The sequence below is a fragment of the Rhinolophus sinicus genome, chromosome X, assembly GCF_036562045.2.
Source record: "Rhinolophus sinicus isolate RSC01 chromosome X, ASM3656204v1, whole genome shotgun sequence".
Lineage (NCBI taxonomy): Eukaryota > Metazoa > Chordata > Mammalia > Chiroptera > Rhinolophidae > Rhinolophus > Rhinolophus sinicus.
Window position 1 is genome coordinate 45,169,691 of NC_133768.1, and position 22,284 is coordinate 45,191,974.

Below are 22,284 nucleotides of genomic sequence, written 5' to 3' on the forward strand. Positions count from 1 at the left end.
TCTGGCTTGGTCTGATGCTGGCCTCTGGGTATATTGGTTCTGGTGTCTCTTGGGCGGGTCTCCCACTAAGGACCATTTCAGCCTTGTTTGTTACTGGCCTGTTGGTACCTGGTAGGTGCCTCAAAGCTGTATGCAGTTGGCTGCTCCCCTTGCTGGACCTGGAGTCATATTAGGGTGGTCTCTCTGTGAATTGAGGCTGGCTGCCACCAATATTGGTCCTGAGGCAGTTTAGCAAAAGGCACAGGGCCCCTTAGGCCTGTTGCCACCTGTCAGTTGGCCATAAGGCCCTACTATTGAAAGAGTCCTCTTTAGGAGCCAGGCTGTTTCACCTGGTGTTGAGGGTGCCCTTGGCGATGTGGCACTAGGTGGGCAGGATGGTGTTCAAGTGAGTTATGAGAAGTGATTTGTGGTTTTTAAGATAATAATGCTGATTCAGATCTTATGCCAATGCCTGGCCTGTGACCCCCTTGTACAGTGTCCTGAGGGCGCTACAGCCAGCCTCCTCCTCAAGCTCACAAGTTCTCGAGAGCTGCTCCCGAGTGGCTATGGTGCTGGTTTGGGGTCACTGAACACCACCAAGATGACTCTAGGACTCTGTGGACCATCTGCTATTGTAAAAAACCTTTTCCACAGTTTGTGGGGGTGGGGCCAGTCACCCAAATTGTGGGGCCAGTCACCCTGGAAATGTAGCTGTAGGTGGGTGAGGTGGTATTACAGGTAGCTTAAGGCTGTGGTCAGTGGTTTCTACAAATTCAGTGTAGTCTCAGCTTCTGGACCAGTGGTAGGCCCGTGTCCACTTTGCAAAACAAAAACAAAGCAAGGCAGATCAACAACACCGAGAAACAACTACACCCCCAGAAAAACACGAAATACAATGATAAGACAGGAGAAACAAAAATATATAAAGGAGACAAAAACAGCAGAACAAGACATTAAAACAGTAACCAAAGCAATAACAAGACAAACAAACCCGAGAAACAACAAAAAGAAAACGGGAAAGACAAAGAAAAAGGGACAAAAAGATGAAAGAGAAAGAAAAAACAAAAGATAAAAAGAAAAAGGAAAAAATGGTAATATAAAAAAGGGGGGAAGAAAAAAAGGACTGAAAGAAAAGGGAAAAATACCCCCAAAAAACAGAAAAAGAAAGAGGAAAAAAAAAAGGCTCTCCATCCGCTTTAATCTGCAGGCCACTTACTCTGCAATAGAGAGACTCTGGGCGACTCAGCACCAGCTCTGTTGAGGGGAAGGGCCCAGTGCATCCTGCGCTGACCTCCCTCTTAGGCTTGTAGTGAGCTGCCTGCAGTTGGCTGCAGTGGGCTCTGGGGCCTTGCTCACCACCAAAAATCCCCACAGGTTGCAATGGGATGTCCGCTGCAAAAACCCTGTGGCCTGTGGGGGTGGGGTCCAGGCATCAGAGGCCCTGGGTGCCCCTGGCAACGCAACTCTAGGTGCGAGGGGGCAGGCCCCCAGGGCACCACCATGTCAGAGGAGGGTGCGCTCCTCCACCAGGCAGCCAGCCCACTCCAACACGCCACGAATGCCCCAGACAGATTGTGCCACCGCATAGCTCCTGGCCCAACACTCAGGAAAACTCTCTCTCTCTGCTTGTCTCAATCAGCAGCCCGTGGATCAGGTAGAGCAGCCTGAAGTCAGGCCTATCTCCCGTGATGCTGCACAAGCTGAGTGGAGAACCAGGACCCAAGGCAGGCGCATGCCTGCGTGGATTCCACCAGACCAATGCAGTCCCGAACCTGACCCTCTGTGGGAGGGCCCAAACCTCAAAACATGGCGCCCTCCTGTGCACTACGCGTGTGTGAGCTCCAAAACAATGGCTAACGATGGTCCCAAAACCTCCAGCTCTCGCACCAAAGGTGCTCAGCTTAGTCTTTCCCCGCAGGCTCCTGCCACCCCCTCGGTACCACTCTCTCCACCAGTGAACTGGGTGAGTGCTTACCAGTGAGCGAGTCCATGTGCTGGCCGCACAGGAGGGTGACGGCCTCTAGCCGCCCTCCATCCCATCGAGTTGAGCAAAGAGAGTCCTCACCGATTTCTACTGCCAGCTATTGTGGAACTCCCCCTCCTGGCAGAGGCACTCTGGCTGGGGAACCAGGAGTGGGGCTGGAGGGTCCCTCCCCCAACAGGGGAAGCTTCCGCCACTGAGGGGCCCCTGGCGGGGTTCGCCCTCTCTCCATGGGCCTGGAGTCAGCCTGCCTCACATTTCCACCCCTCCTACCAGTCTCCACTGGCCTCTTTAAATCCTCAGTGTAGAGGTTCTAAGTTTAGCTAGTGTTCAGATGAATTCCAAGGTTGAGTGTTTTATATAATTTGTAATTCTGGTGTAATCCTGGGAGGCAGTTGGCACAGCACCTGTCTATTCCACCATCTTAGCTCCTCCTGCAGCTAATCTATTTTTAACCTTTCTTGTTTCCTGATAAATACAGTGGTACCTGGATTTTTGAACATAATCCATTCTGGATGACCGTTCAAGTTCTGAAATGTTAAAAAACCGAGGTACCACTGTATACTTAAAGCTATATTAATATATTTCCTTTTTTAGTTCTGCTTTAGTTGTGTGCCACAGATTCTCATTTGTTGTGTTTTTATTATCATTCACGTTTTAAATATTTCTTAATTTTATTTATGATTTCCTTTTAACCCATGGTTAATTTAATATGCTGTTTTGTTTCCAAATCTATGCTAATTTTGGCTATTATTTTGTTAATTAATTTCTGACGTCATTAGTTGGCAAGGTAGGCTGTGATATTGAGCCTTTGGAATTTATTGAGGTTTCCTTTACAGCCATTATCATGGTGTCTTTTTGGAAGTGTTCTCTTTGTTGTCTTGAATGATAATGTGTTCTCTTTGTGTTGGACATAGAGTTCTACTCTCTATATCTAATGGCTTGAGCTTTTTAGTTTTACTTTGCAAGTGTTCTGTATCTCTACTTGTTTTGGGGTTGTGTTTTTGTGTATTTGATCTATCAATTCCTAACTAGAGTGTTAAAATATCCAAGTGTTCTTTTTCTTTCTGTAATTCTGCTGCAGGCAAGTACATCAAGCAAGATATATTTTGAAACTGTATTGTAATATGCATATATGTTTATGATGAATATATCTTCTTGTCCTGTTGTTCTTTGTCACTTAATTCTCTTTTGTCAGCTACTGAGAATGCTACACTGGCTTTGTTTTGGTTCATATTGCCTGGTATATCTTTTTCATCCTTTATTTTCAACTTTACATCTCTTTGTTTTAAATATATCCCTTCTAGCCTGAGTATTGTTGAATCTTTTGTTTTAATCCAGTCACTATTATATCTTTTAATTGGTAAGTTTAATTCATGTACATTTGTTGTAATTACTCTTACATTGGGACTTATTTCTGGTATTTCATTTTACATTAATATAATACTTTACATTTATGGTACTTTTTGTTTGTTTGTTTGTTTGTGTTTTCCTTTCCTGCTTTCCATGGGCTAGATCAGGTTTTCTCCAGCTTTATAGGAAGTTATATATTGTATTTTCTTGCCTTTAATTTAAGCACTAATCTCATGTAATTTATTCTGATTGATTTTTACACATACAATAACTACAACTTCCTTCCAACAAGATGAGTACCCCAGCAGACTCTTATGTCCTATTTATCTTCCACCCACAACTACCCCATCATGGTAATATCATCTAGAAGTTTAATCCTTCCTGGAATCCATGTTTCCTTCTCACTTTACAGTTTCTCCAGTCTCTGATGTAGGAACAGTAAACATAAATTATACTAGTTTGCCACCTTGTCAGGAACTAGAAAGCCTCAAAGAAGTTTTGTAGCAAATTAATAGCATTTATCCTGCTTTGCATTTTCTCACTTTAATCACAGGTGGTGAGTTGATGACTTAATCAATATTCCCTTCCCCCCAAACAGGTAGAAAACGTGAAATTACTGGATCGTTATGTGGATAAGAAACCAGCTAATGGGATTTTATATCTTACTGCAACTCACCTGATCTATGTGGAGGCTTCTGATGCAACCCGGAAAGAAACATGGGTATGTTCATGAGAACAAATTTCAAAGGGTCTTGAAGCGTTGTGGGTACATACTTTCTAATATGGTAGTTCCTTGAAATTTAAAGTAACAGCTAAATTTCTGTAAAATCTTTGCTTCACATAACCTATTCTAGGGGTGTTTTCATAGATTGAATCATATGATTCATTATCCCTCATGTTATTAACTATAGTCATCTTAGTCATTTTAAACTCCATGGAACTTTTCCTGAATATTTTTATGTACAGTAGTCTCTGCTCATTTTCTGAGCCTAGTTGACAAGCATCCTGAAACAATTTAAAGCCTTGCTACTAATAAAATGTCCAATAACCAGCAGTATCCATATCTCCTGGGAGCTTGTTAAAAATGGAGGACCTCAGGCCTAAGATTTTAAATTTTATTTTTTTATTAGTTTCAGGTGTACAAAGCAACATACTAGTTAGATATTTAAGCCCCTTATAAAGTGATAACCCACCCCCCAAGCTACTACCCCTCTGACATCTTATATAGCTATTACAATACCATTGATTATCTTCCCTATGTTGTATTACACATCCTGTGACTATATATACATTTATATTTAGTTATAGTTGACATTCAACATTATTCTACTTCAGCTTCAGGTGTATAGTGCAATGGTCATCAGGCCTAAAATTTTGAATTTCTATAAAGCTCTCAGGTGATGATGGCCCTTTGACAACACCTTGGGTATCAATGATTTAGACCATCTCTCTGACCTAAGACAGGGTGTGTGTTGTGTGTGTGTTTCTTGTTAATACCTTTAAACAATGTCTTCTAATTAGTGTAGCACCCCTATCATTACTGTATGCCTTCTCCATCCTGAATTATCATTATTTAATCTTAACTTATTCTTTAGCCAGATTTATGCTTAGACCTCTTTATAAGAAGTACAAAGTGCTGCTGGTATACAGTGTAGCATAGTGATTTACATCACAGGCTCTAGAGCCAGTCTGCTGAGGTGCAATCCTAGCTTCAACTTTTACTACCTTTGGAACCTTAGGCAAGTTGTTTAACTTCTCTGTGTCTTACTTCCCTCATCTGTAAAAAAGGGATAATAATAATAACCTTGTTATGAGAATAAAAAAGTTAATGTTATAAGTGCTTAATAGTGCCTGGCACATGATAAATACTACCGTATAAGTATAAAATAAACTGAATATATCTATATGTGAAATAAGTACAGTTGACCCTCGATCAGTGTGGTGGTTAGGGGTGCCAACCTCTGTGCAGTTGAAAATCTGCATATAACTTTTGACTCTACAGTCATCCCTCGGTATCCGTGGGAGAGTTGGTCCCAAAACCCTCTATGGATACCAAAATCCATTGATACTCAAGTTCCTCATATAAAATGGCACACAACAATACTTGCAGTTAGCCCTCTGTGTCCATGGATTCCCAAGTATGAATTGAAAATACTGTTTTCGATCCTCGGTTATTTGAGTCTGAGGATGCGAAACACATGGATACAGAGGGTCGACTGTATATTTATTGAAAAAAAAATCTGTATGTAAAGCTGTATTTTAATACTTCCTTTTCAAAACACCATGAGCTTTCCCCATATGTGATTGTATTTTGCTCTCTTTGGTGTGATGAAAGGAACGCCAAAAGAGGAATCAGGAGAGCTGGTTCTAGCTAGACTCAGTTATGCACTAACTGGCTACATGACCTTCAATAAGTGGCTCTTGCTCTCTTGGCTTCAATTTCCTTATCTTTAAGATAAAGTGGTTAGATTATATAAATTAGTAGGGATCCTTCCATTTCTAACAATTTAGGAACCATTTCTTTAGTACTGCATCATGAGATTTGCTCCTTTCTACCTGCATTTATAGACAGCACACATTTCCCTAGTTATGTTCCTACTGGGTATTATTTCAAACCCAGGGGACTAGATCTGGAAAGGAGAACTTATGTGGATTATTTCTACATATCAAAGGAAGCTTATTTACCCAATTAGTACTATTAATGAAGTTAGCTCTTCTCAGCCTTTATCTGTTTCACTTTCCCCCTCTTCCCAAATCACCACTTTTTTCGTGGCACCTAATTTTAATGATCAGTGTTTTACTACCCCAAACACAGGTCTCACATGTTGACCGACAGGGCTTTGATTTTCTTGAAATTTGATATATTACTTCCTATTACATTATTAGTAATTGTTGTGGCACCTCCAAAACTGCCATGGAAGGAACTGAGTTTAACAAAACTGTTAAGACAGAAATTAAGATGGAAAATCCCTGTAGGAATATGTGATGGTCCCCACACCTGCCCCATTCTTAAATGGTGGATATGATTGAAAGAGTTCCTGGAGGTGTATTTTCCAAATAAATTGGGACTGGAGCATGGAGTATGCAGGGTGGAGGAAAAGAAGAGACCATGATAATTGGAAGGCCATTCCAGGCACAGGACAGGGAGTCCAAAGAATGAAAAGAGCACATCAAGGTTCTAGTTGCAGGAAATATCAGAGAAACAGATAGGAGGAAAACATCAAAGACTGAAATGTAAAACCATGATTCCATGGCTTTTTTAATCTATAAAGAAAGAATTGTATTATTTGGATACCATTTCTTTGACTAGTTCCCTTTCCATGCATTTCTTTTTTTTAAATTTTGTTTATTAGGGTCTTTTCTCTTTTTGTCTTAGTGAGTCTAGCTGAGGGTTTGTTATTAATATGTTTTTGAAAAACCAGCTCTTTGTCACATTAATTTTTTCTATAGTCTTTTTGTTCTCTATTTCATTTAGTTCTGATCTGGTTTTATTATTTCCTTTCTTCTGATCTTGGGTTTCATTTGTTCTTTTTCTAGTTCTTTAAGGTGTAACGTGAGGTTATTTATTTGGGATTTTTCTTGTTTCTTGAGATAGGCCAATAATGATGTAAATTTCCCTCTTAAAACTGCTTTCGCTGCATCCCCAAAATTTTGGTAGGATGTATTTTCATTCTCATTTGTTTCTATGTATCTTTTGATCTCTCCTCTTTGACCTGGTTGTTCTTTAAAAACATGTTGTTTAATCTCCATGTATTTGTGGTTTTTCCTCTTTTCTTTCTGCAGTTGATATCCAATTTCAAAGCCTTGTGATCAGAGAATACGCTTGGTATGATTCCAATGTTCTTAACTTTGCTGAGGCTAGTTTTATGTCCCAATATATGGTCTATCCTTGAAAATTTTCCATGTACAGTAGAAAAAAATGTGCAGTCTGATGTTCTAGGATGAAGTGCTCTATAAATGTCAATTATGTCCATTTCATCTAATGTGTCATTTAGGGATGACATTTCCTTATTTTCTGTTTGAATGATCTATCCATAGCTGTCAATGATGTATTTAGGTCCCCTACTATATTGTGTTTTGGTCAATTTCTCCATTTAGTTCTTTTAGTAGTTGCTTGGTATATTTCAGTGCTCCCTGATTGGGGGCATAAATATTGATGACTGTTATGTCTTCTTGTTGTATAGTCCCCTTTATCATTATGAAATGTCCATCTTTGTCTCTTGTTACCTTTTTTATCCTGAAGTCTGTTTCATCTGATATCAGTATAGCTATACCTGATTTTCTATGGATACCATTTGCTTGGAGTGTCAATTTCCATCCTTTCACTTTGAGTCTATGTTTGTCCTTGTAGCTGAGATGTATCTCTTGGAGGCAGCATATGGTTGGGTTTAGCATTTTGATCCAATCTGCTACTCTGTGCCTTTTTATTGGTGAGTTCAGTCCATTTACATTTAGGGTGATTATTGATATGTGAGGATTTCCTATCATTCTATCTTTGGTTTTCTGGTAAGACTGTGTCTCCATTGTTTCTTTGCGTTTTTGTTGTTGTCTATTATTTCTGTGTGGTAGTACTCTATGATTTTTCCCTCTGTTTCTTCTTTTAATATGTTACATATTTCAGTTCTGGATTTTTTTTTTTGAGTGGTTACCATTAAGTTTATGTAAAAGAAAGTTTGCTATTTAGAATATTCCATTTTCTTCAGCATGCCTACTTTCTCCATTCCCGTATTCCTGTTCAGGCCTTTACTCTCCCCCCGTTTATGTTTTGGTTGCCACAAATTATCCCTGTTTATGCTGGTCAAATAGCCTCCTTCAGTATTTCTTGTAGTGCAGGTCATGTGTTAGAAAATTCCCTCAGCTTCTGTATGTCTGGAAAGGTCTTTATTCCTCCTTCATATCTAAAGGATATCTTTGCTGGATATATTATTCTTGGCTCATAATTTCTCTCTTTCAATAGTTTGAATATTTGGTTCCACTCCCTCCTGGCTTGTAGAGTTTCTGCTGAAAAATCTGATGATAATCTAATGGGCTTTCCTTTGTAGGTTACTGTCTTCTTTTCCCTGGCTGCCTTGAGGATTCTTTCTTTGTCATTAATTTTTGACAGCTTCAATACAATGTGCCTTGGAGAAGGCCTGTTGGGGTTGAGGTAATTAGGTGTTCTATTTGCTTCTTGGATTCGAGGATCCAGTTCTTTCCACAAGTTTGGGTAGTTCTCGTTGATTGTTTGTTTGAATATACTGTCTGTTCCCTTCTCTCTTCTCCTTCTGGTATGCCCATTATTCGTATATTGCTCTTTCTGATAGAGTCAGAAAGTTCTCATAGAGTTCTTTCATTTCTTTTAACTCTTTAGTCTCTCTCTTTTCCTTCTTTGTCATTTCCAGATTTCTGTCTTCGGTGTCAGTGACTCTTCCCTCCATTTGGTCAAGTCTACTAACTGAGCTGACTATTTCATTCTTAATTTCTTTTATTGAGTTGTTAATCTCCAGAAGTTCTATTTCGTTCTTTTTTAAAAATTACAATATCTTTCTAAAATGTTCATTTTGTTCTTTGTGTTTCTGAGTTCATTGAACTATGTGTTTTCTTGCATCTCGTTGAGTTAATTTTAAGAGTTGCAATCTTGAATTCTCTGTCACTTAAATCACATATTTCAATGCCTTTAAGTTCATCTTCTGGAGACTTTTCATTTTCTTTGTGAGCCGTCTTTGTTACCTTGGTTATTCATGATTTGGCAATTAATGATTTATTGTTTCTCTTCCAAACATCTACAGGAGTGTATTCTGCAACAGGTTGACAGAAAGAGGTCTTTTCTTTTCCAATAGGTGTTGGTAGGATGTTTTATTTTCTCTCCAACTGCAGTCTTTTATTCTCTTTCAAACTGTAGTGTTATATTTTCTCTGCACTATTCTGGCCTCTCACACAATGGGGGGATTCCCTGGAAGATGGACTTTTCCTCTGTGATCAGTTCGCCTGGATCATAGGGCGCCGCCTCAGTGGAGGCATGTGGAGAGCTTCTGAAGTTTCAAAGGTTGTCCTCATGCATTTCTTTTTTGCTGGCATCAGCATGGGCAGGAGTCATGAGACTAAAGATTTAATCATCTTTTTTGTTTTTTAAATCAAAATTGTTAACCTGTACTCCATGGGAAACAACTTTATTACCACAGTGCAGTGCTTATGTATATGTCTTTAGTTATTAGTATTTTTTTAAAAAAATTTTATTGGGGAATATTGGGGCGTAGTGTGTTTTTCCAGGACCCATTAGCTCCATGTCAACTTGTTATTTTTCAATCTAGTTGTAGAGGGCACAGCTCAGCTTAGCTCCAAGTCAAGTCCTTTTTTCAATCTAGTTGTGGAGGGCACAGCTCTCTGGCGCATCAAATCGGCGACCTTGGTTTTATGAATACTGCACTCTAACCAGGGAGCCAACCGGCCCACCCCAGTTATTAGTCTTATAGTTTCTACTCGTTTCCTAAGTTATTCAAGTCATTTTCTCCCCCATTTCATTGTTTGCTTTACTGTCACTAGAGTCTAAAATGTGGGAGAGGAATTTTCCCCCTAATATTTCTCGTCAAATCTTAATTCCAAAGTTAGTGTTTTTAGAATTGCTAGAGAAAGAATCCTGAGCTTGATGTTAGACTGCCATGGTTCAAATCCTGCTTGTGCCACTTCTTGGCTGTATGACCTCTGGTGAGGAATTCACTTCTCAGAGCTTCGTTTTTTTCATTCTTGAAATGGGGTGATTATATCTCAAAGGTTTATTACAGGGATTAAATAAGTAATAGTCATGGATGATCTTGTGAGAAATACAGCACAATGCCAGTTATTAATCATTTTAATTAATGATTAGGTAGAATGGAAGAAAGTTCTATTTTTCTCTGTCACAATTATTCTATGATTGTAAATTTCACCAGCGCATGCTAGAAGCCATCTATACTGAGCCAATTTACCACAATTGCCCCCACAAACCTGTTAACCTTATATCCCTGAGAGAGAAGTTTTATAACGCTGCAATTTGCTTTTCATTGCTTTACCACGGTTTACTTCTGTTTGAGAGAAACTCAGTTGTGCCTTCTAAAGGATGGTTGAAGGTTGTAGATGTGATAATGTCTCTGGCAGTGGTTTTATCATTAGTGAGAGTCAGAAGCACTGATGATGATAGAACTAGTGCATGTCTGTGGATTTATTTTGGTTCTTTTCTGTTTTATAGATTGCACTGCATCACATTGCCACTGTGGAGAAGTTGCCTGTCACTAGCGTGGGTTGTCCCCTGATTCTCCGCTGCAAGAACTTTCGGGTGGCCCACTTTGTTTTAGACTCTGACGTTGTGTGCCATGAGGTTTATATTTCACTGCTCAAGCTTTCGCAGCCAGGTAGTTATGATAGTATTTTTACCTAAAACCACTTGTTTATTTTTCCCAGAATGGCATACTGGAAAGATCATGAGCTATGCAGTTAAACAGGGCAGAGTTTGGATCTGTGCTATGCTACTTACCAGCCCCATGGTATTTGTGCAAGTTACATAATCTCTGAACTCAACTTCCTCACATGTAAAAGTAGTGATAGTATAAGTTCCCCATGGGATTGTTTTGAGTCTTCAATCCATTTGTGCGTTTTACTTTGCACTTGCTATATAGTAGCCGTTTAATAGATGTTATTTCCTTCTCTCTCCCTCCCTCCTTTTAAGTATCAACTTGGGAATTTTTTTCATCAGTTTAGGAAGCAAGTCAGCTTTGGAGCAAAATTTGTTTCCTGTTGTTCTGCAAGCTTTATGTTTGGCCTTACTATTCCCGCCCCTACTTTCAGTTCTAGCTAGAAGATTAGGGTGGTTTATTAGAGTCCTTTTTAATTTTATTTTTCAGCTATAGTTGACATTCAATATTGTTTCATAGTAGTTTCAAGCTTACAGCATAGTGGTTAGACATTTAATAATTTAAGAGGTGATCTCCCCGATTAGTCTACTACTCACCTGGCACTGTGCATAGATGTTACTATATTATTGACTATGAAGTACAAGTTGGTTATATCAGAGTCTTTAATAATGCAGTTATCTCTGTTTCTTCCATCCTCACCCTCTCATCCACCAGCTCCACCCCTAGGTGGCTAACCCATCACCTTCCTCTGAATTTAGTCTGGAATTTCCATGCTCTTACATTTTCCCTCCCATTTTCTTCCACCCTTTCCCCAGAATAATTCCTCAGAATTTGCTGGTATTTTATTGACAGAGGTTATCTGTCAGCCAGCCCAACATTTTGTGAGGCTCCAGCAGATTCTGTCCATCTCTAGAAAAGTTGTTGCCACATAAATTGGTCAAATGAGTTATTGATTGCATGCTGCATGATATGAGGGAAGGAAGGGGGTTGACCGGAAGAAGAGAAGAAATGGACATTTATCAGGCAGAAGTAGGTATTGGCCTGATAAGTAGAATGCAAGAACAGTGTTAATGTTTTGTAACGTGTTACAACAAACAGTACACTTAGGACATCGAAGCTTAGTTGAAAAACTTTCGTAAGGACCACTTTCCCAACATGTGAAACCTTGAAGCTTCAATTCAGTCCACTATCCATTAGTTCACAGGAAGCCAGACAGAATGTTCCTGATTTGTATTGGTGTCATAAGAAAATCAGCAATGCTGTAAAGATTATGTAGGCTACCAGATAGGTACTGGATTTATCAGGGGGATCACTTTGTAGACTGTATAGATGCCTGACTTCTGCGCTATATATACACTCGAAGCTGAAGTAGAATAATATTGAATGTCAACTGTAAATATATGTAAATATATATATGTTTATATTTATATTTATATTTATTTAGTTATTTTCCTGGGATGTAAAGTACAGCATAGGGAATATAGTCAGTGGTATTGTAACAGCCATATATGATGTCAGAGACGTAGTAGACTTGGGGGGAGTTATTACTTTGTGAGGGGTGTAAATGTCTATTACATTGCTTTGTACACCTGAAACTAATAAAAAACATAAATAAAAGAAAAAAAGCTCCAGTTCATGTAATAAATGATAGACTTTAACAAAAAAAAATTTTTTTTTTAAATTTAAAAGATGATTCCACAGAGGGATAGTGGATGGGGGAAGGGGGTTGTCACTGTGTGAGGGATATAAATGATAAATGTCTAACTATTACATTGTTTTGTGAACCTGAAACTCATAGAAAAATAGTCTAAAAAATAAAGGCTGAACTGGACTGAATATCAACACACATTTTGAAGTGAATTGGATAAAAAGAATCAGCAGCATTGTCATTCAGAATAAACAAGGTTTTGCTGCAATAATCAACAACCTCACAATCTCTGTGGCTTAAACAATAAAAGTTGGTTTCTTACTCAAAAAAAAAAAAAAAAAAGGTGATTCCAAAGCAATATTTCAGTTCTCATTCCTTACATAAAGGCAGCCTTGTACACAGATCATTGTCCTTTTCTGGGGCTGTATGACAGACATTCCCTTTGGGAGAAAAAAAAGTATAGCCTTTTTTTTTTTTTTTTTTTGCATTATTTGGTGTTCTTTAAGTTTCACTCATTATTACTTTGTTTTCATACCTTTCTCTCTTCCCTAGCATTATGTGAAGATCTGTATGCTTTTTCTTATAATCCCAAATCCTCAAAAGAGATGAGAGAGATTGGATGGAAACTCATTGACCCAATATCAGACTTTGGACGTATGGGACTACCCAACAGGTACTGGATCATAACAGATGCCAACAGAAATTATGAGGTAATTTTGTCATTGCTGTTTTCCTTTAGGTCCATTTAATTGAAACAGAAGAATGTCAGCAAACAAGGTTTTGAAAAAATCAGTCATAATCTCTCCTTTTCATTCAACATTCAGCCGTGCAGCATTTATTTATTTCTTAAAATTTTTTTAAATTAGAATTTATTGGGGTGACAATTGTTAGTAAAGTTACATAGATTTCAGGTATACAATTCTGTATTACATCATCTATAAATCACCTTGTGTGTTCACCACCCAGAGTCAGTTCTCCTTCCATCACCATATATTTGATCCCCTTTACCCTTATCTAACATACCCCTCCCCCCTTACCATCTGATAACCAGTAAACTATTGTCTGTGTCTAAGAGTTTTTGTTTCTCATTTTTTTGTCTTGTTCTTTTGTTGTTTTTGGTTTATATACCACATATCAGTGAAATCATATGGTTCTCTGGTTTTTCTGTCTGACTTATTTCACTTAGCATTATAATCTCAAGATCCATCCATGTTGTCACAAATGTTCCTATATCACCTTTTCTTACCACCGAATAGTATTCCATTGTGTATATATACCACAACTTCTTTATCCGTTCATCTATCGAAGAACATTTTAGTTGTTTCCATGTCTTGGCCACCATAAACAAAGCTGCAATGAACATTGGAGCACACTTGTCTTTATGTATAAATGTTTTCAGATGTTTTGGGTAGATACACAGGAGAGGGATTGCTGGGTCATATGGTAATTCTATTCGTAATGTTTTGAGGAACCTTCACACTGCCTTCCATAAGGCTGCACCAGTCTGCATTCCCACCAACAGTGTATGAGGGTTCCTTTTTCTCCACAGCCTCTCCAACACTCATTACTATTTGTCTTGTTGATGATAGCCATTCTGACTGGGGTGAGGCGATATCTCATTGTGGTTTTGATTTGCATTTCTCTGATGATTAGTGATGTTGAGCATTTTTTCATATGTCTGTTTGCCATTATACGTCCATATTTATGGGGGTTTATTTCTAGGTTCTCAATTCTATTCCATTGGTCTACATGTCTGTGTTTCTGCCAATACCATGCTGTTTTGATTATTGTAGCCCTGTAGTACAAGCTAAAGTGAGGGAGTGTGATACCTCCAGCATTGTTCTTTTTTCTTAAGATTGCTTTGGCTATTCGGGGTGTTTTGTGGTTCCAAACAAATCTGATGATTTTTTTTGTTCTATTTCTTTAAAACATGCCATTGGGATTTTTATGGGGATTGCAGCAGCAAACATTTATTAAGTACCTATAGCACTCAGGAGACTGAGTCAGAGTTCTTATAGTCTAAAGTGTAGAGCACTGTGGTAGCATAGATGAAGGCTATGGAATTCAGACTGGGAAGCCAGAAACACCTTGACGCTTTGGGAAATAGTCTGGAGAAGAAAATCTATCTTAATTTATATTGGAGAGAAAGACAGAGATCAGGAAGTGAAGTCAGAACATGAAGGGCTTCATGCCAAATTAAGGAATTTGAACATTATCCTGAAGACAGGCGTCACTAGAGTATTTTAGGCTGGAAAGGAATGTGAGTATATTTGCATTTTAGAAAGATGACTTTGGTAGTGGTGTGGAGAATTGGTGTACTGGAGCTAAGAATGCAGAAGAATGATATGAGAAGGGATGAGAACCTGGATTCCGGCAATGACTATGGATGGAGAGGAGGAGATGGATTTAAGAGATATTTAGGTGGTACAATTGAAAGAACCTGGTGACAGCTTAATGTGGCTGGGATAAAGAGGGAGAATCTTAGTATGCATTCCAGGTTTCCTGGTTTCTGGCCGAGGTGACCAAATGGGTAATGGATATGTTAACCAAGATAAGGAGCACAAGAAAAGGGCAATGTCTTTAGTTTTAGACTTGAGTTCAAGGTGATCCAAAAGATGTCAAGTATTTAATACCAAGCTTTGAGTCTAGATCTCAATAAAGAGCTCTGGGCCAAATAAGGTGGTCTGGGAATGTATTAGGGGTCCCCAAGACCTTCCCTCAGGCTTAGTGATTCACTAAGAGGGCTCAGAGGTACTTGTGGCTGTGATTTTTTACAGTGAAATGATATAAAGCAAAGTGAGCAAATGGAAAAGGAGCAAAGTCCAGAGAAAACCAAGCACGAGCTTCAGAGTCCTCTCCCAGAGGAGTCACATAGGACATGCTTAATTTCTGTAGCCAGAAATTGTGACAACATGTAGAAAATGTTCTCTGCCTAGTGTATGCCAAAGTTTCAGATGGCCTAGAAGGAAAACAGGAGTTTGGCATAAACCACATTGTTTGTAAAACAATTTAGGCATGATGAGTCACTCTTACCAGTTAAGGAATGGTGGGAACCCTTTCCAAATCCAAGTTCCCAGGCATCAACCAAGGGCCAACCTTGTAAGCAGGCCTTTCTAAGGATAGCAGTCAGGCTTGCTATGATAACTTTTCTTCACAGGGAGTCATTGGTGTTAAAGTGGTATCTCTGAATTGTTGGATCTTTCCAGCTTTTTACTAGCATGAAAAGACAGTAATTATAATGGCTTTCTGGTAACACAGTTGAGAATATCCACTAGATATGAGAATTGATGAGTTGTCACTTAGTAGGACCATTTGTGAGGTGGCTTGTTAGGGTCATACTTGACAGGAATGATTAGAGATGAGGTGAATTCTTTCCACTTAAAATACGTATATAAGTCCCCCAAATGAGGTCTGAAATATCTGTGTTGGCATCTGGGATGCATGTAACTTTCTGAGTTGTTAGAGAAGTTCCATTTATTTCTCTTTGTATGACCCATTTCTTCAAAGTCTGAGTCCAGGTATGGTGATGGGTAGAGAACTTTTTCTCTTTCAAATGTTCTGCATTTTTAAAAATAAATTTTATTGGGGAACAGTGTGTTTCTCCAGGGCCCATCAGCTCCATGCAGTTGTCCTTCAGTCTAGTTGTGGAGGGCACAGCTCAGCTCCAAGTCTAGTTGGGGTTTAGAACCGGCAACCTTGTTTTTGAGAGCTTTCACTCTAACCAACTGAGCCTTCTGGCCGCCCCTCCGGAAGCTCAGCTGCAGTTCATTGTCTTCAATCTAGTTGTGGAGGGCGCACTTCACTGGCCCATGTGGGAATCGAACCGGCAACCCTTTTGTTCAGAGCTCACGCTCTAACCAATTGAGCCATCAGGCTGCCCTGCAAATGTTCTGCATTTTAAGACATTTACTTTAATGAGTTACATAGAGCCTGATCTACCTCAAACTTTTTTGCCTATTCATACTTTTGTTTGTTTGATCCATTGTCAAAAGTTTAAGGGTGTTCTTTACTTAGAGGAATGATTAGAATTAGGTTTGTTCCATTACAATATTTTGTCACTGTCTCTTTAGAAAGATATATTTTGGTAATCAACCACTAACAGCTGGTAAATTTGAGAAGAATATATCAGTCTTTTTATAGAGTAAGTCATACGTAAAATGTTAACACTTTCACCCCCAGACTAGTGTTTTAAAGGCCCTGAAGATGCATAAATGAGGAACTGAATATGCGTTTTAAGAGTACGTTATGTTTTCTCCTTTTCCACGTGTCTGCTTTACATTTGAATCTATTTGTTTTAATTTACTTATTTATAATATACATTGTTTGCTCTGATAGGCAAGTGTGCACTTCTACTTATAACGTGCATTTCTACCTATAATATTAGTACCTTTTGTTCTTATATACCTCAGTATGTTCCTTTCTAGAAAATAATAGCATACTTGGAAAAGCTATTACACCAAGGATATTTTTGTTCCTATTTCTAAGGGATGGGTGATTCTAAGATGATAAAATACTAGAAAGCTAATGCTTAAGTGATTTGCTATTCCAACCTGTTGGTATCAAGTGAAAAAATATAAAAATATATAGAGATTAAAAAATTGAGTTTTCTTTTAGATATGCAGTACCTACCCTCCTGAAATAGTGGTTCCTAAATCTGTTACCTTGGGAACGGTGGTTGGAAGTTCGAAGTTCAGAAGTAAAGAACGGGTACCTGTGCTCTCCTACCTCTACAAAGAGAACAATGTGAGTTGAGCAAACTTCTCTCATGAGAACTAAACTTGATTCTAGAAAATTTCAGTTTAAGTCCCACCATTGCTACTTACTAGCTGTGTGATCTCAAGCAAGTTACTTCACTGAACTTAGTACTTTTGAGGGTTTTTAAGTGGGTTACATAAGGGAAAATGTATGTGTACTTTGTAAATTGTAAACTGTGATGGTATGCAGATGTTAAGTAGCATTATTAATGTGTTCATTTGGTTCTTTCCTTCTCTGTGGGCTCCTGCTTGGTGGGAAGTTGTTGAATGAAAGGTTATATGAAAATATTTGGGGACTGTGGCCTCCCACTACAACACAGACATCCTTGATTCTTTTTCATTACTTATAATTTAAGGTAGTAGGAAAAAGCACTTAACTCCTCCGTTTAAGTCCTCTTCCATAGGGTGGGATAATAATTCTTGCCTCTTGTGATCATTCTCAGATCTGGAGTTAGACAAATAGTCATGTTCTCAAGTAGGTAACTGTTCAGGTGCTAAAGAGTATAGTGATACAAGTGAGTGTATTGGTGTCAAACCATCAAAGTAAGCAGATTCCTTAAAAAGTACACTGAAGTACAATGCAGTCCATTAGCTAATCATTACCAATATACCTGCTAATCATTACCAATATACCTGCTAAATAACTATGTGGTTTTTATATTGATATAGCTCAAAACAAACCAGCCCCTCTGATTTGAAATTAATGAGTAAACCCTGCTCTCTTAAGACACTCTAAATCTCTGCTGTATCTGGAATTCTGCTTCCACTGCCAGCCTCTGGTTTATATGGGTGATATTACTGCGACTATAAAAAGCAGTTTCTGAAAAACACTAGCCTAATACATATTGAGAATAGAATTTTATTAAGGAAGCACTCAAGATGTGATTTTCTTATAGTCTGGATTTGCCAAGACTGGGTTGAGAATCTTAGCCAAGTAGAAGGGAAAAACAAGACTATTCTGAGCAGCAGTTTATGGTAACACAGCCCACATGCCAGGAGGAGGCAGGAGGCTGAGCCCAATGTCAGTGGCACGGCTGCATTTCAGAGCTACACCTCTCTTTGCTGCACTATTCTGAGTTGGCTCATCTTTTTCTGCTCACCAAACCTAGGATCCAGGAGGATTTTTGACCACCTGTGCATAAGATCACTCAACTGACACATTTATTTTTCCTTACAGGCTGCCATTTGCCGCTGTAGCCAGCCTCTGTCTGGATTTTATACTCGCTGCATAGATGATGAGCTCTTGCTAGAGGCCATTAGCCAAACGAACCCGACGAACCAGTTTATGTATGTTGTAGACACAAGACCAAAGGTATCTCTCTGTCAATCAACGACCTCTTTGATAACCCTACTTTACTCATTTTGTAATCTCCATACCTACATGTTGAACTACACAATGTTTTTGGGAAAATTAGATTTGTGTATATGGGCTTACTGTGTCTGACATTGTGTAGAATAATTTGAGCAACCCATTTGGAGCTCCTTTTATTGTAGCCTGTCACTGTCAAGCAAGACTGTGAGATGTCCTTGATTCTTTCAAAGATACTTTGAATAACCTGGCTTTGTGACCTCCTGAATTTGTGATGTCTGAATTGAATGCCTGGAGGCTCTTTGATGTTCCCACATATTTTCAACTAGATCTTTTCATCGATCAGAATTTTCAGTATTCCTCTTCTGTGGTGTAAATTTACTATCAGAGAATGCATTTCATCTTAACACTGGAAATTTATTAATAGCAACATATCTTTTTGTAAATAATGCATTAAATCACAGTGGATTAGTAGTACTTTGTATCTCCTGAAGGAACCAGGTTCATTATTACGAATGCTATATAATTAACAAAAATTCTTTTTTTGGTTTTTTTAGTTAATGTTTATTGGGGTGATTATTGTTAGTAAAGTTACATAGATTTCAGGTGTACAATTCTGTATTACAACATCTATAAATCCCATCGTGTGTTCACCACCCAGAGTCAGTTCTTTGATCCCCTTTACCCTAATTTCCCCCCCTCCCCCCTTACCCTCTGGTAACCACTAAACTATTGCCTGTGTCTATGAGTTTTTGTTTCTCATTGTTTGTCTCATTTTTTGTTGTTTTGGGTTTATATACCACATACCAGTGAAATCATATGGTTCTCTGGTTTTTCTGTCTGACTTATTTCACTTAGCATTATAATCTCAAGATCCATCCATGTTGTCACAAATGTTCCTATATCATCTTTTCTTACCGCCGAATAGTATTCCATTGTGTATATATACCACAACTTCTTTATCCATTCATCTATCAAAGGACATTTTGGTTGTTTCCATGTCTTGGCCACCGTAAACAAAGCTGCAATGAACATTGGAGCACACGTGTCTTTATGTATAAATGTTTTCAGATTTTTTGGGTAGATACCCAGGAGAGGGATTGCTGGGTCATATGGTAATTCTATTCATAATTTTTTGAGGAACCTCCACACTGCCTTCCATAGCAGCTGCACCAGTCTGCATTCCCACCAACAGTGTATGAGGGTTCCTTTTTCTCCACAGCCTCTCCAACACTTGTTACTATTTGTCTTGTTGATGATAGCCATTCTGACTGGGGTGAGGTGATATCTCATTGTGGTTTTGATTTGCATTTCTCTGATGATTAGTGATGTTGAGCATTTTTTCATATGTCTATTTGCCATTTGTATGTCCTCTTTGGAGAAATGTCTCTTCAGGTCCTCTGCCCATTTTTCAATTGGGTTGTTTGTTTTTTTGTTGTTGAGTTGCATGAGTTCCTTGTATATTTTGGATATTAGCTCCTTATCGGAGGCACTGTTTGCCAAAATCTTCCCCCATTCAGTTGGTTGCCTCTATTTTCTCGACGGTTTCTTTAGCTGTGCAGTAGCTTTTAAGTTTCATATAGTCCCTTTCGTTTATTTGAGCTTTTACTTCCCTTGCATTTGGAGTAAAATTCATAAACTACTCCTTGAACACAAGGTCCATAAGTTTAGTAGCTATGTTTTCTTCTATGCAGTTTATTGTGTCAGGTCATATGCTTAAGTCTTAGATCCATTTTGAATTAATTTTGGTACATGATGACAGACAGCAGTGCAGTTTCATTCTTTTGCACGTGGCTTTCTAATTCTGCCAACATCATTTATTGAAGAGGTTGTCTTTGCCCCGTTGCATGTTTTTTGCTTCTTTGTCAAAAATTATCTGTCCATATTTATGTGGTTTTATTTCTGGGTTCTCAATTCTATTCCATTGGTCTATGTGTCTGTTTTTCTGCCAATACCATGCTGTTTTGATTATTGTTGCCTTGTAGTACAAGCTAAAGTCAAGAAGTGTGATACCTCCAGCATTGTTCTTTTTTCTTAAGACTGCTTTGGCTATTTGGGGTCTTTTGTGGTTCCAAACAAATCTGATGATTTTTTGTTCTATTTCTTTAAAAAATTCCATTGGGATTTTGATGGGGATTGCATTAAATCTGTATATTGCTTTGGGTAATATGGCCATTTTAACTATGTTGATTCTTCCAATCCATGAGCACGGAATGTCATTCCATCTCTTTGTATCTTCTTCAATTTCTTTTAAAAATGTCTTATAGTTTTCAGCATATAGGTCTTTCACATCCTTGGTTAAGTTTATTCCTAGGTATTTTATTCTTTTTCTGCAATTGCAAAAGGAATTGTTTTTTGTATTTTTTCTGAGATTTTATTGTTAGTATATAGGAATGCAATGGACTTTTGTATGTTGATTTTGTAGCCAGCAACTTTACTGTATTCGTTGATTGTTTCTAATAGCTTTTTGGTGGAGTCTTTAGGGTTTTCTATATATAGCATCATGTCATCTGCAAAGAGTGATAATTTAACTTCTTCATTCCCAATTTGATGCCTTTTATTTCTTTCTCTTGCCTGATTGCTCTGGCAAGGACTTCCAACACTATGTTGAAAAGCAGAGGTGATAGGGGACAGCCCTGTCGTGTTCCTGAACGTAGAGCAAAGGGCTTCAGTTTTTCACCATTAATTATGAGATTAGCTGAGGGCTTGTCATATATGGCCTTTATTATGTTAAGGTATTTTCCTTCTATACCTATTTTATTAAGTGTTTTAATCATAAATGGATGTTGTATCTTGTCAAATGCTTTTTCTGCATCAATTGATATAATCATATGATTTTTGTCCTTTATTTTGTTTATGTGATGTATCACATTGATGGATTTGCGGATGTTGAACCATCCTTGTGCCCCGGGGATGAACCCCACTTGGTCGTGATGAATAATCTTTTTAATGCATTGTTGTATTCGATTTGCTAGAATTTTGTTTAGGATTTTTGCATCTGTATTCATCAGAGATATTGGTCTGTAGTTTTCTTTTTTTGTGTTGTCCTTACCAGGTTTTGGTATCAGGGTAATGTTGGCCTCATAAAATGAGTTAGGGAGTACTGTCTCTTCTTCAATTTTTTGGAAGAGTTTGAGCAGGATTGGTATTAGATCCTCTTTGAAGGTTTGGTAGAATTCACTAGTGAAGCCATCTGGTCCCGGACTTTTGCTTTTGGGAAGGTTTTGGATGACTGATTCAATTTTGTTACTGGTGATCGGTCTGTTTAGATTTTCCAGTTCTTCATGGTTCAGCCTTGGAAGGCTATATGTTTCTAAGAACTTGTCCATTTCTTCTAGGTTATTGAATTTGGTGGCATATAGTCCTTCATAGTATTCTTGGATGATCCTTTGTATTTCTGTGGTGTCCGAGATAACTTCCCCTTTTTCGTTTCTGATTTTGTTAATTAGTGTCTTCTCTCTTTTTATCTTAGTGAGTCTAGCCAAGGGTTTGTCAATTTTGTTAATCTTTTCAAAGAACCAGCTCTTTGTCACATTAATTTTTTCTATTGTCTTTTTGTTCTCTATTTCATTTAGTTCTGCTCTGATTTTTATTATTTCCTTTCTTCTGCTTACCTTGGGTTTCATTTGTTCTTCTTTTTCTAGTTCTTTAAGGTGTAACATGAGGTTATTTATTTGGGATTTTTCTTGTTTCTTGAGATAGGCCTGTAATGATATAAATTCCCCTCTTAAAACTGCTTTCGCTGCATCCCAAAATTTTGGTAGGATGTATTTTCATTGTCATTTGTTTCTATGTATCTTTTGATCTCTCCTCTAATTTCTTCTTTGACCCAGTTTCTTTAAAAGTATGTTGTTTAATCTCCATGTATTTGTGTTTTTCCTGCTTTCTTTTTG

The 22,284-nt window shown here is 38.2% G+C and overlaps 1 protein-coding gene across 5 annotated transcripts in view; it reads left to right on the forward strand.

Moving 5' to 3' along the window:
• Nucleotides 1-22,284, forward strand: part of ASB12 (ankyrin repeat and SOCS box containing 12) — a 139,021-nt gene that overhangs the window by 18,237 nt on the left and 98,500 nt on the right. For 3 of the 5 annotated variants that reach the window (XM_019718865.2, XM_019718863.2, XM_074323412.1), the window contains 5 exons: nt 3,912-4,034; nt 10,518-10,680; nt 12,881-13,038; nt 16,943-17,071; nt 18,260-18,394. In XM_019718865.2, the coding sequence (XP_019574424.2) occupies nt 3,912-4,034; nt 10,518-10,680; nt 12,881-13,038; nt 16,943-17,071; nt 18,260-18,394 (708 nt within the window). Of the gene's footprint in view, nt 1-3,911; nt 4,035-10,517; nt 10,681-12,880; nt 13,039-16,942; nt 17,072-18,259; nt 18,395-22,284 lie in introns of those variants that run through there. The other 2 variants (XM_019718864.2, XM_074323414.1) reach the window with 2 other exon arrangements.